The sequence below is a fragment of the Miniopterus schreibersii genome (assembly GCF_964146895.1).
Source record: "Miniopterus schreibersii genome assembly, chromosome: 1".
Taxonomy (NCBI): domain Eukaryota; kingdom Metazoa; phylum Chordata; class Mammalia; order Chiroptera; family Miniopteridae; genus Miniopterus; species Miniopterus schreibersii.
The window spans coordinates 7,509,491-7,526,270 of record NC_138101.1 but is presented as its reverse complement, the minus strand read 5'-3'; the positions used below and the strand labels follow the sequence as shown (position 1 = coordinate 7,526,270).

General features: G+C 40.6%; 1 protein-coding gene across 3 annotated transcripts in view; it reads left to right on the top strand.

Moving 5' to 3' along the window:
* Positions 1-16,780, top strand: part of TAPT1 (transmembrane anterior posterior transformation 1) — a 51,686-nt gene that overhangs the window by 20,830 nt on the left and 14,076 nt on the right. For all 3 annotated transcript variants that reach the window (XM_081135754.1, XM_081135752.1, XM_081135753.1), the window contains exons 3-7: positions 1,835-1,953; positions 11,960-12,122; positions 14,220-14,355; positions 15,697-15,794; positions 15,974-16,043. In XM_081135754.1, coding sequence (XP_080991880.1) covers positions 1,835-1,953; positions 11,960-12,122; positions 14,220-14,355; positions 15,697-15,794; positions 15,974-16,043 — 586 coding nt within the window. The remainder of the gene's footprint in view (positions 1-1,834; positions 1,954-11,959; positions 12,123-14,219; positions 14,356-15,696; positions 15,795-15,973; positions 16,044-16,780) is intronic.

Sequence of the window (16,780 nt, the reverse complement as noted above, 5' to 3'; positions counted from 1 at the left end):
GAGCCATGCCCAGCCGGGCTAAATTGTTTTTTAAGAAGATATTTTATAGATATGTATTTTTTTGAGACATCTTGCAAAAAAAAACAATGATGAAGTTTGTCTTTTCTTTTAAAGGTATGCTATTAGTTTGCAAGGGCTACTATAGCAAAGCACCACTGACTGGGCAGCTTCAGATTGCAGTTCTGAAGATCAGGGCGCCAGCTGGTTTGATCTCTCCTGAGGCTTCTCTCCTTGGCCTGTGGACAGCTGACTTTCTCCCTGTGTCTGTGTATCATCCCCCCTCTGTCCATGTCTGTATCCACATTTCCTTTTCTAATGAGGACACCAGTCATGCTGGGATAGGGCCTACTCTAATGAATTCATTTTAACTTAACTACCTCTTTAAAGACCTTCATCTCCAGATACAGTCATTCTGAGGTAGTGGGGGCTAGGACTTCAACATAGAAATTTGGGAGGAGGGGTTGTAGTTCTGCCCATAACAGTGTGGATGTTAACTATTTCATGTGTTGTGTAGGAAGTTTACTGACTAAGGGTCAGGGAGTGTTATTGGGAGGATGTATATATCATACCAAGCTTGTGTCAGATATGCAGGAAGTCAACACCTCTTACAGTTGCAGGGTTTAGGCGCCTGGGTGTGGTTACTTCTCTAAGCCATCAAAAGACTCCACCTTCCTTCTCTGAAATATAGTCCTGCGTTTAATGGGTAAAAATGTATAATTTACAAGAAATAGGAAGGCTGTAAGTACATAAGAAAGGGGGAGAAATGCAAACATTAGCAGCTACTCCTGCAATTAAGAATAGTGTTTATAGCAGTGCAGTTTACAATAGCTAAGATCTAGAAACAGCCCAAGTGCCCATCAGTAGACGAGTGGATAAAAAGCTGTGGGACATTTACACTGTGGAATACTACGCAGCTGTAAAGAAGAAGGATATCGTATCCTTTGGGACAACATAGATGGACCTGGGGAGTATTATGCTAAGCAAAATAAGCCAGGCAGGGAAAGACAAACGTCACATGATCTCACTCATATGTGGAATCTAAAGAACTTAATAAACTGATGAACAGAATAGACTCAATGACATGGAAGCAGGGATCAGACTGACGAATGTCAGAGGGATGGAGGAGGGCGGGTGGGTGGAGGGGGAGAGATTAACCAAAAATTTATATGCATATATGCACAACCCACGGACATGGACAATGATGGGGAGAGGGACTGGGGGGGGGGAAGGGGGGGTAGAATGGGTCAATGGGGAGAAAAAGGGACATCTGTAATATTTTGAAAAATTTTTAAAAATATATTTAATGAAATGAAACAAAAAAGAATAGTGCCTTCTGAATAGAGCAATTCAGATACACATGAACTTGTGTTAAAATTAGAAATCAACTTATGTATTTTAACTCAATGTATATTCCTATCCTCCCATCCATGAAGCACTCTGATAAACAGGAAGTAGCAAAATTATACAGGTAAAGTTAGAGTTAAATGGTATATCTAAAAGTCTGCAGTATCTCTGAAGTTTGAAGAAGTACTCAGAAAGCCGCGTCAGATCTTTCATAGCTCTGGTCAAGGGCAACTTGTCTTTTGAGTGATTGACTTCTGTGGGTGCTGAACCAAATGCCCTGGAAGAAGTATAGATTTGCACTATGAAAAGGGATTTTTTCATTGTGGCTCATGTACACAAATGGAACTATTAACTTATTATTCTTAACGGCCAAGTTATGAGAAATGAACCTCTCACAAAGCTTAGAAATTCCTTGTTTAAATTTTCATCTACGATTACTTAAAGGATGTTTATTTTATGTTTCATTTTCTCCTCTCCTTGTAAAATCCAGCTCATGGTGTTTGGAATCTTCCTGTGCCTGGACGCATTTCTGTATGTGTTCACCCTGCTTCCGTTAAGAGTTTTCCTGGCGCTGTTCAGGCTCTTCACTCTGCCTTGCTATGGCTTAAGGTAAGTGTAACATCACTATTTTAAATGTTTATGTTATTTTTACTGTGTGTAGTTATTAAACTAAATAATCATATGGATAGGTTTTGCAGAATAAGGATAATTCATACACTTTCATTCACACTTTGGTCTTTGATGCATAAAGTAATGCTGTTTATCTGTTTAATGGATATCAGATAATATGTTTGTACAGTATTTGTACTTCATATAAGCACATTTATTTTTTGAATGGTTTTGAACCAGAACCTTGCTTTGGCCAGTAAGCAAATGCTAAGAATGCAGGAGGCTGTGGGTGGGGAGGGTAGAAAGGGACTTGGACCTGAGAATCAGGGACCTCACAGCCACTGCACGACCTCGCCCTATACCTTTATTTTCTTGAAGGCCCTTGGCCACCTGGACATCACCTTTAAAGTGAGGACTGGTGGGGGGCAGGTGATATCAGAAGCTCCTAAGGAGAGGTTACTGCAGGGGTTCCTCCCTCATCCCTTTTGAGAGTCACTGTCTTAGTGGCCTGGAGGGCCTTAGTGACTGATTACAGGTGAGACTCCCTCTGATTTGTGAGAGGTGATAGACTTGAATACCATTGTCTGAGTGGGGAGCTTTAGGCAGCCGGACCCAACATTGATTAAATGGTGAGCAGTGGACAACTGCCTGACTTCTGTCATCATGTTTCCCCATCAGTAAAAAGGGAGTATTGAGAGCCCAGCATCTTTCACCGCAGAGACTGGGCGGTGTAAAACAATACCCGGTGTAGTACCCAGTTCACAGTAGACAGGAACAGCGTTAGTTTCCTTACCTTTCTTCTCTACCAAAATTTAGGAACCAGAAGGTGAAAATGTGATGCTTACATGAATCTTGATCCTTTTTGGGGCCTGAGGTTAGAAGATGTTGGGTTTTACAGTTTTCTTCCTGTGTGTTATTATGGCAACATGCCTGCACTCTGTGTAATCGCTCACTCCCTTAGCAGTATCATATGGTTCTTAGCATAGTTGCCCGAGTTACGTTTCTAGCATGCATCACTTTTCTAAATACATTTCATTCCGAGAAAGCTTTAAAATGCTGAAATGGACAATAACATGTAAAATTGCATTTAACTGTAAAGTAGGTGACTCTTCCATGACATAGAAGACATATAATTAATAAAATTATTATCAATAGCTTAACCATAGAAACTGAGTTACGGAATCATTTGTCAATATACAGAATTATATGTTGATGTTTTTGGAAGACTAACGTCATGGAAGATGCTGTTTTATTTATTTTTATTTTTATTTTTTTTGGAAGATGCTGTTTTAAAGTAGTAAAAGAGCATATACTTAATATTTAGTGAGCACTGAAAACACATGTAGTTCATTTAAAAACGAGCCTTACTCAGTTTTAATAAGGAAGAAAAAATCCTTCCAGTATATATGGAAGAATTTATTGATCACGATGATCAGATTGTGAAAAGAGTAAAATTTTTTTCTTGCGAGATCACACAGAGTAAAACAGTTGTAGAGTTAAGATCACATCATTGTTATATGTGATACTTCACACTCTGTTATCTTACTCTCCTTACAGAATGAGAGAATTGCTACATATTTTTTAAATTACATGTTAATCAGATAGTTGAATCTTTTTAGGTATTTACTATCAACTTTAAGGTATTCAGGTACATCCTTTATAGCTTTGGGAGAATTTTTAAGAAGGCCCAATTGGCAAGCCTCTTTTAAAGACATTTGTAGCATGATCCTTGAATATTAACAAAACCTAACCTATTATACCATTTTCTTTTATCACTATTGGGAGCTCAAAATCATGGTTATTTCACTTGCCTTTTCAGAAGACCACACAAAAGTCTAATAAGCCATTACTAACTATGAGTCTTCACGTGATGACCTAAAAAGGGTGGACACTTGGACATGTGGATAAAGCCAGGTGAAGCAACCTAACAAAATAGCCAGTGCCATGTGGAGATTTTCACGTCTACACGATGAGCTAGGTCACTTTTCTTTTTCTTTTTTTTTTTTAATATATCTTTATTGATTTCAGGGAGAGGAAGGGAGACGGGGGGGGGAGAGAGAGACTTGAAACATCAATGATGAGAGAGTCATTGATTGTCTGCCTCCTGCATGCCCCCAACTGGGGATCGAGCCCACAACCCGGGCATGTGCCCTGACCAGGAATGGAACTGCGATCTCCTGGATCCTAGGTCAATGCTCAGCCTCTGAGCCACACCCGGCTGGGCATAGGCTACTTTTTAGTTATTCTCTGATCAACAATGTGAGGCAGATTTGTGTTCTAGCCATCTTAAGTGAATGGCTTTTCAAGACATGTTCTCTGTGGCCATTGGCATGATGAGGTAAAACATTAAAAGGATATATAACCTAAGGACTCTCTTGGAGAGAGTCTTCCTTGGGTCTGTTAGCACACAGTGGAGTTCACCCAGTGAGTGGAAGTGGGGGTTTCCCGAGGGCCTCTTTTTTAGGGCTGTTGTTTGAAGACCCATTTTTTCCAACATATCTAAACTGTGTCATTTCTATGTGTCCCTTGTCACTTGGGAAGCAGGGCACCAAAGTAGCATTCGAGAAGTCTTTCATTGTTCTGAAAACTAAGGAGAGGTTTTGCAGGATGCTGGGAAACCTTCAGTCCTCTACTCCCATTGGTTTTGTTGTGAGTAGCCAGTGGTCCCTGGCGCTAACCTTTTCTGTATATTTTAAGGTAGTTTTAGTATGTAAAATAAAGATGATTGGTTTTTTATATTACTTTATATATCTCAATCTAAATTTCAGTAACATTTAAAAACAAAATGTTCTAATTTCAAGGTTTTATAACTAAAAGGACACTAGAGGGCAGCATGTTACACCCTATATTTAATACCCCAATATGTTTCCCTGTGCACATTTCTTGCTATTTTGCAATTTGGATCAGCTGAAAAATTACATTTTATGCTGTCACTAATAAATGTATGCTATATATAAGAAGTGAAACACAGTTAAAATTATAGAAGAGAACTTTGACAAAGTTTCATTATGCAGAAACGGCCAATTCTGCCTTCTGACAGCTTTTCTTGTAACTTTCTCTGCTCCATTGCGGCTTATTTGATTGTCTTGCCTGTAGCTGTATTGGGTTCCATCTTTCTCAGCCAGCAAAAAATGCTCTTTCCTTCAGTCTGACTTTATTTTTTCAAAGGGGTAAGAAGAAATTAAAGAGACCAGCAAAGACGTTGATTATATTCTTTTATCTGTTTCTTTTTTTTTTTTTCACTTTCCTCTACTTCAGTCTTCTTTCTGTTAAAAAAAAAAAAAAAAGGTTACTCTCTTCCTAGTCTCTTAATTCTCTGAAATTATTCCCCAAAAGGGGGGAAAAAGTGATCCAGATGTTAACATGGAAACAGTAGCTCTTCGCAGTCCCGTGCTCTTTGTTTCCGTCTCACATCTGTAGTAGGATAAATAAAATTGCCGCCTTTTCATATCTGAGATGAGTGTTCCGCCTCCGGTCCTTGCAGAGTTCTGTCTGGTACAGCGTTTGTGAGGCTTTGGAAAGCTGGCAGCCTCCTGGATTTTCTGCTGTTGAATTTATTCTTTGAACCTATTTCTAAATCTTCTGCAGACTTGTTTTGGTTTGGGGTTTTTGCTTGTGTTACAGCTAAGTGAGTAGACAAGGACTGTCTGCCTTCCACTAAGGCTGAGGCCAGGGCGGTTCCGCAGCCCCTCGTGGAAACCCAGCCTTCATCTCGGGCACCCCACTGGTGGGCATGCCTCCAGCTTCTGACTGTTAAACTGCTGTTCATTTTACGATGCTGGCAGGGTAATTAGTTTGACTTGGTGGTGAGTGTATTGTCTGCAAAGGATGCACTGTTTCATAAGTTTCCGTCTCTCCTTAGTAATCTCAAGAATACTGCGTTGAAAACTATTCCCAGTGAATGAACGATCTTGAAAAACCTTTGCCCCCAAATATTTTATTATTGTAGACTAAAATAAATAAGAAACACACCCAAATTCTTCCAAAGCAGATTCAATATATATTTCTTCCCTCTTTCCCAGGGTAGTACCTTTTTAGAAAAACATTCTAGGTACTTCTTGAATTGGGATGACTTTTTAAATGATGAGGACATGGAAATCAGAATTAAGTTCTGATTCATTATATGAGGTATCTGTGATTCTCAAAAGAAGAAAAGTATTCTGTTATGCTCAGAGAGGTATCAAGTCTAATTTTTCCAAATTTACTTGCAGAATAAAGAATAACCAATTGTCTAAGTGTTTTTAGTTTGCCTGGCATTTTTGTGACCCCTATTTCCTCCTAAAACTTCATTTTGTGTGTGAGAATTCTCAATCACATTTGAGTTAAAAATATCGAGGGCCATTGTAGAGGAAAATGATACTATCTGGTGCTAAGATCTAATAGCTATTTTTGAAAACTTTAGAAACATTTTAGACAGTAGTAGGTGTGGAGTAGGTTTAAGTATTAAATGCTGGAGTGTTTTTCTTTTACTCTAGAGCAAATGAAATACTGTGCAAGCACATTTTCTCATTAACTCACCCTGGTGTTTAGGCATAACTCTTATTTGAGACTTCTTGGGCTTTTAAAATTTTTTTTAAGAGTCAGGCTATAGAGTCTTTTTCTTGAGCATTTGCCTCATCAGAAAGCTCTTACCTCCCAGAAGAATTATGAATTTAAAATGCTGTAGAGTTTCTTAACATTGGGTTTTCTCCATATGCCTGCTTCCTTCAAGATCTACTTAAAATTGACTTCTTACACACACACACACACACACACACACACACACACACACTAGATTTTCTTCTTTTTAGACATATGCCTTAATTTAGACGTATGCCTCAGACGTACGCCTGGGTGCTCCATGCCACCCCTGTAGCACACGTAAGGAGAGCTCTTGGTAACTTTCTCCGGGGAAACAGGTTTGTCTGTTATTTCCTCTTACCAAGGCTGAGCTACGTGGCTGATTTGTAGAGAGCAATATATTTGTTTTATTAGACAGTCTCCGTAACGTCAGGTGGTGTTGTCCCTTGTTTCCTCACATGACGCTCTAAGTAGCGTAGCAACATTACAACCTTCTTTCTTTCTTTCTCTCTCTTTCGTAAATCAGACCGAAGGGAGGAGCACTTTCACTTCCTTTATAGAGTGGAATATGGTGTCACAGGGACTCCTTGTGGTGAGTAAACCCTGATTTTTCCTTTTATTCTCTTGGCCAAATTGACATCAGTACAAACAAATATTAATTATAATGAAAAAAAAACTCAAAACCCAGCAGAGGCAGACACAACCATTGGGAATGGACACATAGGAAGAACATGTGGTTCCCTGTCCTTACTTGCTGGTAAAGCCTTGTCCACATTTATATAGGATTTGACCATGATCTCACCTAACAGGAAAATCACTTGGTAAAATAATCTTTAGTGACACATGTTGGACCAGCAAATACTCCATCCCCAAAGCCACAGCCGTCGGCTGAATCTGGTTCCTTCCATGGAAGCAGCTCATTTTGTGTCACTCCAGACACCCAGCCTGGCTTTACCACACCGTTCAGTTTAAGCATTTAGTAGTTAGTTATTCTACTGTATGTCATGAAAACGTAAGATTTAAAATTTTCAGTTTTCTAATCAAGGAAAATATCTTAATCTCAATACTTTATTCCAATTTAACTTTAAAATTATAAAGGGACCTATCTTTCATAAATGAGAACCATATTTAATATTTTACATGTTCCATTTCGGTAGTGTTTATATTTCTTTATTCTTTCAGTTATCCCACAAATAGCTTAAAATATTTTAAAAAGAGACAGAGAAAGAGAGAAAGAAACAAAGGTCCAGCTGAATGTTTCATAGTGAGTATCTCATGGTGGTACCTTGGCATTTGACAGTGATTTGAAGCGAGCCGGGCGGGGCGATACCCTCGCGCCCGTTGGTGTTGCCGCCTCTGCCTTCCTGGGCTTTCTGTCTGAGACCAGTTTTTACTGGTGAGAAGATTATCTTCTGCTAAACGGGAGGAAAAAGCCTGCCCTTTGTCATCTGTGTCTACAGTATCAGTGTTTCCCATAAGTCTGAGAGCCCTTTGAAGCCGCGGGAATGCTTCCAGTGGTAATTGTCCAACTCTTGGAAGTCTCTGAACGACTATAAGATAGAATTTAGAAACGTAGAGCATTTGGTTTCTGGAACAACGGTTTAACTTGAAAATTTAAAACAAATTTAAGTCCCTTTGCATATCTTGTTTAATATTACCTGTGTTCTGATAACTCACAGCTGACCCATAAATGAGATTAGTGGGAGTTTTACTCTGTTCAGCAGCCCAACTCCACTGGTGTCTGTGTTCATATGGGGTTTGCAGCATTTGCAGAGCGAACTACCACAACTGCTGTGTAACAGGCATTTATGAGGAAGAACTTTGCCTTGAAAGTATTGTTCAGAAGCCAATTTAGAGTTGATTGGCAGGGCTGTGGATAAGCTTCTTATGGAGTTGGAAATGCTTATCAGAGTGTTATCTAAAAATATCCTGGCAGAGAGGAAAGCAAATACTGGGGCGGTTCAGGTTGTTACGAACCAGGTGAACTGTTCTGAGGCTAGGTGTTTTCTTAGACAGGCTGTGATATAAACACATGTCTTTTAAGATGCCACCATGCAAACAATTTTTCATTTTTGCAACTTTCCTTTTTCATTAACAGATACATTTATATGAAAACAAGATCCTTTTTCTTAAGAGTTCTGCTTTTATTTTTTATTTGAATTACACTCCCTGTTTTGAAAATCAGAGTCTCTGTAGCAACCAGTTATGACAGAAGATTTTCACCAGAGCAGCGAAAGCACAGAAGGCAGTGAACCCAATAGTCTGCAGTCCTGTTTGTTCTCCTCCTAGAAATAAAGAACAAAAATGATAGATATATTTGTTTCTTAGCACAATAGTTTTTACAGATGTGATGGGAATACAGTGATAAATTATACAGCTTTAAATTATGCTGAAAGATAAAAGGTACTGAGTTGTTGACTCCTGTAAGGTTAACATTTTTTTTAAAGAAAACTCTAGAATAATGGATGGTAGTGAGGAGCGTGCCTCTGGAGCCAGGCTGCCAGGTTCAGATCCCTGCTCACCACCTCTTCACTCTCCCGCCGTCAGCTGCATGCACGCTCCTGACCACCCTTCCCCTCATCTTAAAACTGCGGTGATGATAGTACCCTCCTCCTCGGTTACTGTGAACACTAAATGGACATGTGCAAAGAGCCTGGAATGGTGCGGCCACGTAGTGAATGGATTGCAGCTTAGGTGTTTCCATAGCTTTTCTGCTGTTTTTACAACCTGTTTTATTCCTAGTCAAGATAAAGCTTGTTAAAATTGTTTATGCTAAATTTTTAAGTTTTAATTTATTGCCATTTTTATTCAGAATGTGTGTGGTATTATGTTATTCTGGGACATAGATTTCCAGTGTTTGGTAGTTCTAATTTCTAACAATGACTTGTGCTAAATATAATAGTTCTTCATAGATACACTGACACATTGGTCCTTTGCTGCAAATGTTTATGAAGAAATAGTAAGATATACACATTAATTAGCCCTTTATCTCTTAAATAAAATTGCTTTGACTGGGATCACTTAGTTAAGTAGTTACCAGTCTAGTACCAAAAGCTCTCAGTATAGTTTTCTACTTTAACTAGTTTATCAAAATCATTTTGATAATTAATGTAGATTCGTTAATACCACCCTACTTCTTGTTCGTATCATTTTCTTTAATTCATAAAACGTGACCTATGGTTCTTAAATACAAAATCACCCACGACTATTGGTGATTTATGATTTTCACCATATGCCCAGCTGTGCCCGCACTTCTGAGGAAGGGGTGGGAGGTGTATCCGTGCCAAAGCCTCGTTCCCCTGGCCAGACCCGAGGAGACTGTCCCCCATAGGCCAGGAGGCCAAGAGTGTTCAAATGTCTCCTCTCCTGGTTTGAATTAAAAGTATGTTTAGCTCCCAACTCTCGGCAAATGTAACCCCTCCTCCACTTTAAGTGTTGTGGGGGAGAGGGCAGGAAACTAATTGCCTTGGTAGCCAAATACCCTTGGCAGGGATCTGTGGATCTGTGTTCTGGGCTGGATGTTTGGAGTAGGAGATGAAGCTGTCTGGGTTCCATAGGGAGGAAAGGGCCGGGGTCAACCTGGAAGAGCAAGGAACTGCTCTGGAGAAAGGGGACAGAGAAGTGGGGATAGAGAATGCTCAGCTTTGTCCTTGATGCAATTTTACCCAAAATTTCAACTGCTAAGAATAATTTTACTCCTGCCCGTCTCAAGACATGTTGTCTGACTTTGATGAATTCTGACCCAATCTAGGCCCATTTGTTCAGCCCAGTGTCTTCCCACCTACCTTCAGCCCCTCCTGAACAGTCTTCACAGAGTTTGCCTCTTTTCAGGGCTTTTGCAGCGTCCCATGTTCTCTCTATGAACAGATGCAATTCATTTCTGACTGACAGCCACGTGCCATGTGCACTGTGGAAAGCAAGGAAGAGGTTCTGTACCAACTGCCCGCAGCGCCGGCACTGACGCTTCATCGTACCTTGTAAAAGTGTTCCAGGTGACACGGGAAGACACAGAGTCCTTGTTGAACTGCACGAGGATCTTTGGATGAAAGGAGCCCCTGACCTGGATGTGAATGAGGGCTGGGAAGGCCCCGCAGAGAATAGGAAGCCAGGGAATGCCGAGTCCTGTCAGTAGAGCGCTCAGAACAGCAAGGGCCCGCTGGAACGGGAGCCCAACCGTGGCCCAGCCTGGGGTCAGGATGTCGTCACGATGGGTAGAGATGAAGAGGCTCTGCAGCTCTTGAGGAAAATACTCGGGGCTTTTTACTGATGGTCCTGGGATCAGAGCTGCCCTAGCGGGAGACAGCATTTCTGTCTGAGGAGTCGGCCTGCAGGGGAGGTAGAGAAAGCCGCTTTCCCATTCTTGCCACAGGAGTTTCTTTTCAGTGAAAAATCTTGTTTCTTTTCTAATGTAGTTTTTGCTGTGTCTTAAGTAAGATGTTTCCATTCGCAATTTAGGTTTAGGTCTTCATACTCTGACTTCAGGAGTAAGGAATGATTCCTCTTCACATTAATTAGGGGAAACCTATTTTCCATTCATACCACAGAGCTAACTTCTGTAATATAAAAGCTGTTCTGCAAACCAGGAAGAAAAGGCTACAGGGAGAGAATTCCAGAAAATATGGATGGCCCAAATGGGTGAAGAAGATGTGTCTCCAACAAGAGAAGTTACCGTTGAAACTGCCCAGGCGCCGTCTTTCACCAGGGGGACTGGCAGAGGTCCAGGAGTCCATCTGACGCGGAGCTGGTGCACGGGGGCCGCGGGCTTTCCCGTCGGTTTCTAGCTGAGGTTAAATTGGGCAACCCCTGCACAGGGCAGTCAGCTGCTTCTGTCAGAACATCACGTGAACATAACCTTGAAATTCCAACTTTAGGAATTTATCCTGCAGACATAATTTCATATATGAAGCATGACATGTGCATTGTACCAGGGTTTTTAGTGCAAAAGACTAGAAATCTGTCAGTGATATGTTAAATAATTTATGGTACGTGCACACAGTGGAACATTGCACTGCTGTGGAAATAGGTGTTCCTTATGAACCGGTGTGGGAAATCTCAGGCTGTTAAATGAAGAGCACCAGGTACAGACCAGTGTGCACAGAATACAAACGTTGTGGAAGGGACTGATCCACTGGGCGGCAGGACTTCGTCGGGAGGTGAAAGGCTCGTGTCACACTCCATCCACAGACGCCCGCCCTCTGCTCACTTGTTAAGGTTGCCCACTTCTCATAGTAATTCTTGTTTAACACTTTATATTCTGTACTTGGGCAGAAAATGTCGCACTGTTGAGTATTCAATTATATATATAGCATTCCTCGTTAGTTTGAAGTATGTAAAAGATGAGCCTAATTCTCATGACCATTGTATGCCAGTGTTTGTGCAGTAAAGATTCTTTATTTCAAGAGTGTAGAAAGTCAAACTCATATTTCTGTTATTCCTTATGTTGCAGGGACAGGCGTTTGCTGCAGCCGGCCCAGGTGTGTGACATTCTGAAGGGCGTCATTCTGGTCATCTGCTATTTTATGATGCACTACGTCGACTACTCCATGATGTACCACCTGATCAGGGGGCAGTCGGTCATCAAGCTGTACATCATCTACAACATGCTCGAGGTGAGGAAGGGCCTCATGCACCCGATGGCCAGCCTAGCCTCCAGGCTCGTCCAGTCACTCAGGGGCTTTGTTAAAATGCAGATTCTGATTTAGTAGATCTGAGCCGAGGCTAGAGAATCTGTCTTTCTCACAGGATGGTGCCTGTGCTGCTGGGCCTGGGGCACTTGGGGTAGCAGGTCAGGGCATCGCCTGCTCTCAGGAAGCGTCCTTGTTGAGTCATTGCCCCTTGAGAATGCGAATTGTCCTACGACGGGGAAATTTGTGTTGCAGATTCACTGGAAGCCCACATCTACTTTTTTCTAGAACTTAAAAAATTATGAAGAAAATGTTAGGTTTATGTATATGTTTGCTGTAATAGATTTACATTTTTAATTGCTTTGAATTTTTTACATAGAGCAAGTAAACATGTTTCCCAATATCTCTAAGTATTTAACATTGTTATACAATATATCTCACTTTAAACTGAGAGCAGTCAGCATGTGAAAATCTGCATTTATACAAAAATTAAGTTACACAGATTAAAAAAAAATGCTTTATTTATAGGCAGAATCAAGTTTTTTAAATAGTGAGCTACCCTATGTTATATAATACATTTTTGAGCTTCAAATTGATTTTTTCTTTACTTCTTTTTAGGAACATAAGTAAGGTCTGCCTATGTTAAATTAGCCAGGACGGGTTTCCTAACGAGCGGGCAGAATGGGTGATGTGGGGTTGCCAGCCTTTCTGCTCGGAGGCTGCATTGCTGTGGTGTAGGAGGGCTTCCCTGCAGTCACAGAGGACGTTGACCTCAGGCCATCCTGGCTATTCCTGAATCCATTGACTGAGGTGATTTCAAACTAACCCCCAGCTTCCCGCTCTAGGCTTAGTGCCCTACACTTGCTTTGCCCCATGGATAGGATGCAGGCGGGAGGTGTGAGTCCGGTGTGCGTGGCGGAGTAGCCATCCTGCTCCCGTCCTCCTCTGGGAAGGACAAGCCTGTTTGAGTGGCTCTTCATGCCACAGCCCTACCTGCCTTCCCTCCAGAGGACTGCAGGTGGCAAGGGCACCTACCTGCCCCCAGCGTGCTGTGTGCCTCCTGATTCACAAAGCCTTCTACAGGCGCTATTACTGTTATTATGAAATGTTTCCAGAAAAATGACCCATGAATTGCTGATGAGAAGGCTTTATTGCTGTTCGCTTCGTGGACTATAGTTGATGGTTTATATGGAGTGGACAAGAAGAGTGAAGCTCTAGCGCAGAAGCTGCCTGCGATCCCGGTTACCCTGCCCACGGTGCTGGTTGCTGAATGTCTCTGATCCGCAGTTTCTCATTTGTAAATTGGAGATGCCAGGGGAATTGTGAGGGCTAAATAAGACAGGACATAGGAAGGCCTTAGCACAGTGCCAGGCACATGGTAAGAACTCCCTAAATGGCAGCTAGGAGGTATTAGGAAATGATACATGCCACGATGAAAAAGACCGTGGTGCCTTATATACTGTGGGAGCCACAGGAGGTTGGATGGTCTGGGAAAGGCCTCTCTCAGAACGTGCCATTTCAGCTGAATCCTGGGTGACATATCCACATAAAAATGTGCTTCATTTTACTTATGGTACTGTATTTGTGGAGACCAGCACCTGAAAATGTCTTTAGGAAGTAAATCTGCATATTATATTCTATATAATAAACCTCAAACAAATTATAGCCACGGTTGTTGCAAATATTAGATATGAGTAGAATGGGTCAAGTGATGTGTTTGTCCTAAAGGGTTTAAGTCCAAGTCCTGAATTTGAATTGAGAGTTAAAACCAGAGGAACTATGATTTTTATGTGTCCTCTCCCTTCTATTTTTGTCAGCATGTAATAAGACTTTTTTGTTGTTCCGGGCATAGCTAATTAGGCAGAGTCATTCGAATAACACCGAGAATTGGAGCACCCACTGTGTCAGAGTAAAGGCCAAGGACATGGAAACAGACGCGCTGCTTTGGAGCTGACCTTCAGGGTGTTTTAAATGCTTACTTTTGTGTAAATGCAGATCTCTAGTATTTGAGTTGCTTCTGAACTTCAGTAACATGTTTAAACAGAATATTAAGAAACATCTGTTCAACCTTTCTCTCTCTAGGTGGCAGATCGCCTGTTCTCATCATTTGGTCAAGACATACTAGATGCTCTCTACTGGACAGCAACGGAGCCCAAGGAAAGGAAAAGAGCCCACATTGGGGTGATCCCCCACTTCTTCATGGCTGTTCTCTATGTGTGTATCCTTTAGGCGCATCAGACACCCCAGCAGTCGATACGCACTCCACATTATTTGGTCAGCTGTTTCTCTCATTTAAGGGGTGTGTGTGTTTGTGTGTGTGTGTGTGTGTGTGTCCTAGACATCAATGTTAAATGTCTGTTTTCTTTTGAGAAATTAGTTTTAATAGTCATTGTAAATTCGCTTAAAGAGCCTCATGTGTGCACATTGCTTTGAACTGCTAAACAGCTCTGTTCTTGGTGTAACTGACTCTGTGGAAGGGTTTTTGACTGAAAGGTATTGTGCATACTTTACATTTACATAGATCTGTGTAACTTTTTATACGTATTTGAAATTTTTTAAAGTTTTCTTTAAGCCTGTGAATTCTTCATTATAACCTAGGCTTAAAATGTGTACAGTTCTCTAGAAGGGGAAAACTTGAAATTGGTCAGAAGGAGTTTTGGAGGTTTTATTGTCTACTCACACCCGCATCTTGAAGCTTTTCTTTTGAGAAGTAATGACTGTATTATATAGAAACTGTGTGTGTGCCCATTCATATATATTTACACACACGCAGACCCACATGTTCCATGTGGGGTTAGAACTCATTCGCGGGAATGTGCCACACGATTTTTCGTGCTGTCTGAAACAGTGACACTTGAAAGGATCAGATTAATACTTGGAAAGCTAGGGGACTAACTGGGAAGATTTCTATAGAGTAAAAGCTTGTTCCAAGTATAGTGGAATAAAAGTTACAATTCTAATTTAAATAAACTGTTCCATATGTAATATGAATGCAGTTTTGCAACTTGTAATGTCTTCAAAAATGACATATGAAGAAGCGTCTTAATTATCAGACAATTCTTACTGTCTTAGGTTCCTCATTCCCTGAAGAACCAGACAGGAAAATCTCTTCCAGACTTTTGCTTTGTGTTTTTTTTCTATTTTAGAATGCAAATTATCTTAATTCAGAATGTATATTGTTAAGTGTCTCCTTTCAGTATTTACCATAATTTATTCCACTTATTTAACAAACTTTTTAAAGGTCCTGTTTCCCAAGCATTGACCCAAATGCCAGAGAACCAGAGTGGACAGACAGCCGTGTTCCAGGACTTACAGTCCACATGAGTGGTGCACAGAGGTTGATTTCTGCTTTTTATTTCACATGGTGGCGTACATTTTAATCCTGTCAAATTTGGATCAATTAATAGAAAAATTACAAAGAATAAAATACTTATGTAAAACTTGACTTAGAAAACACAGTCATCTTTCCCCCTCATTGTTCACTTTGAAAATTGTACATTATCTATTAATATAATATGAAAACAAACTAAGTTTTTTCCTTGACATCACTTACTGCTAGTTTTGCATGCAATTCTCATAATGGTTCAGGCAACGACTCTGAACGTAGCGTTTAACTCACACAACAAGTCCCTGCTCACCATCATGATGTCTAACAATGTGAGTATGAGATTTTACTTTACATTTCTGAAGTGAAATGGGCACCTTAACAGCAGTATTCTGGATGGGATAAGTTATTTTTTCTAAATGTTATTTATCCTTCAGGAAGTTTTATATGTATTATGTCACTTTTAAAACTGTTATAATGATAAGGATAATATATTTTTTTTTCTTTTCAGTTTGTTGAAATTAAAGGAAGTGTTTTCAAGAAATTTGAAAAGAACAATCTTTTTCAAATGTCCAATAGCGGTACGTACAGTTAGACTCTTCTTGGAGCTTTGTGCAGTGTTATTTTGCAGTTCATTCTAAAACTCTGATGTCACATTACCTGTGGGGTATTGTTTCTTTGACTTAAGCTCTCCTTTCTCTTACTCTCTCAATGTCTTTACTAGGTTTGCTTTTATTAGTTAGGTTATTGCAATCTCAGGATGTTTAAGGTAATTAAAAATTACACATATTTATATAGTGCCTTACTATACTTTCAGAAGCTTCTCATGAATCCAGAAATTTCTTTGTAGCAGATGATATTATCCCAGTTTATAGATGTGAAAACTAGAACTCAGGGAAAGTAATTTGACTTTGCCAAGGTCACTAAGCTACTAAGAGTTATGACTGCTCAGGCCCCTCACAAATAAGGGTTAAGAGCTGAGCTACTCTGGAAAAGAACGTACTGCTCCTGACTGGGAAGAGCTTAGGGATTTAGGGAATACACGCGTGGAAAACGCCAGCTCACTTAGAGACCAAGGTTTAGCTGTAGAATAGAAGTCAGATCACTTGCTGTAGAGCAGCAGGGAAAGGTGGAAATAGGAAAAGAGAAACCAAGACAATTCGAGGAAGGATCCAAGGTGAAATTGAAATGCAGAGGGCTCTCCGGGGTCCCAGAGTTGAATGGCCAGGTGAGGCCCAGAATTATTGAGATACTAGAATAATAGGGATTTATCAGGTCAGCGCTTGTACGCTTACTGTTTACCAAGTGGGAATTATTC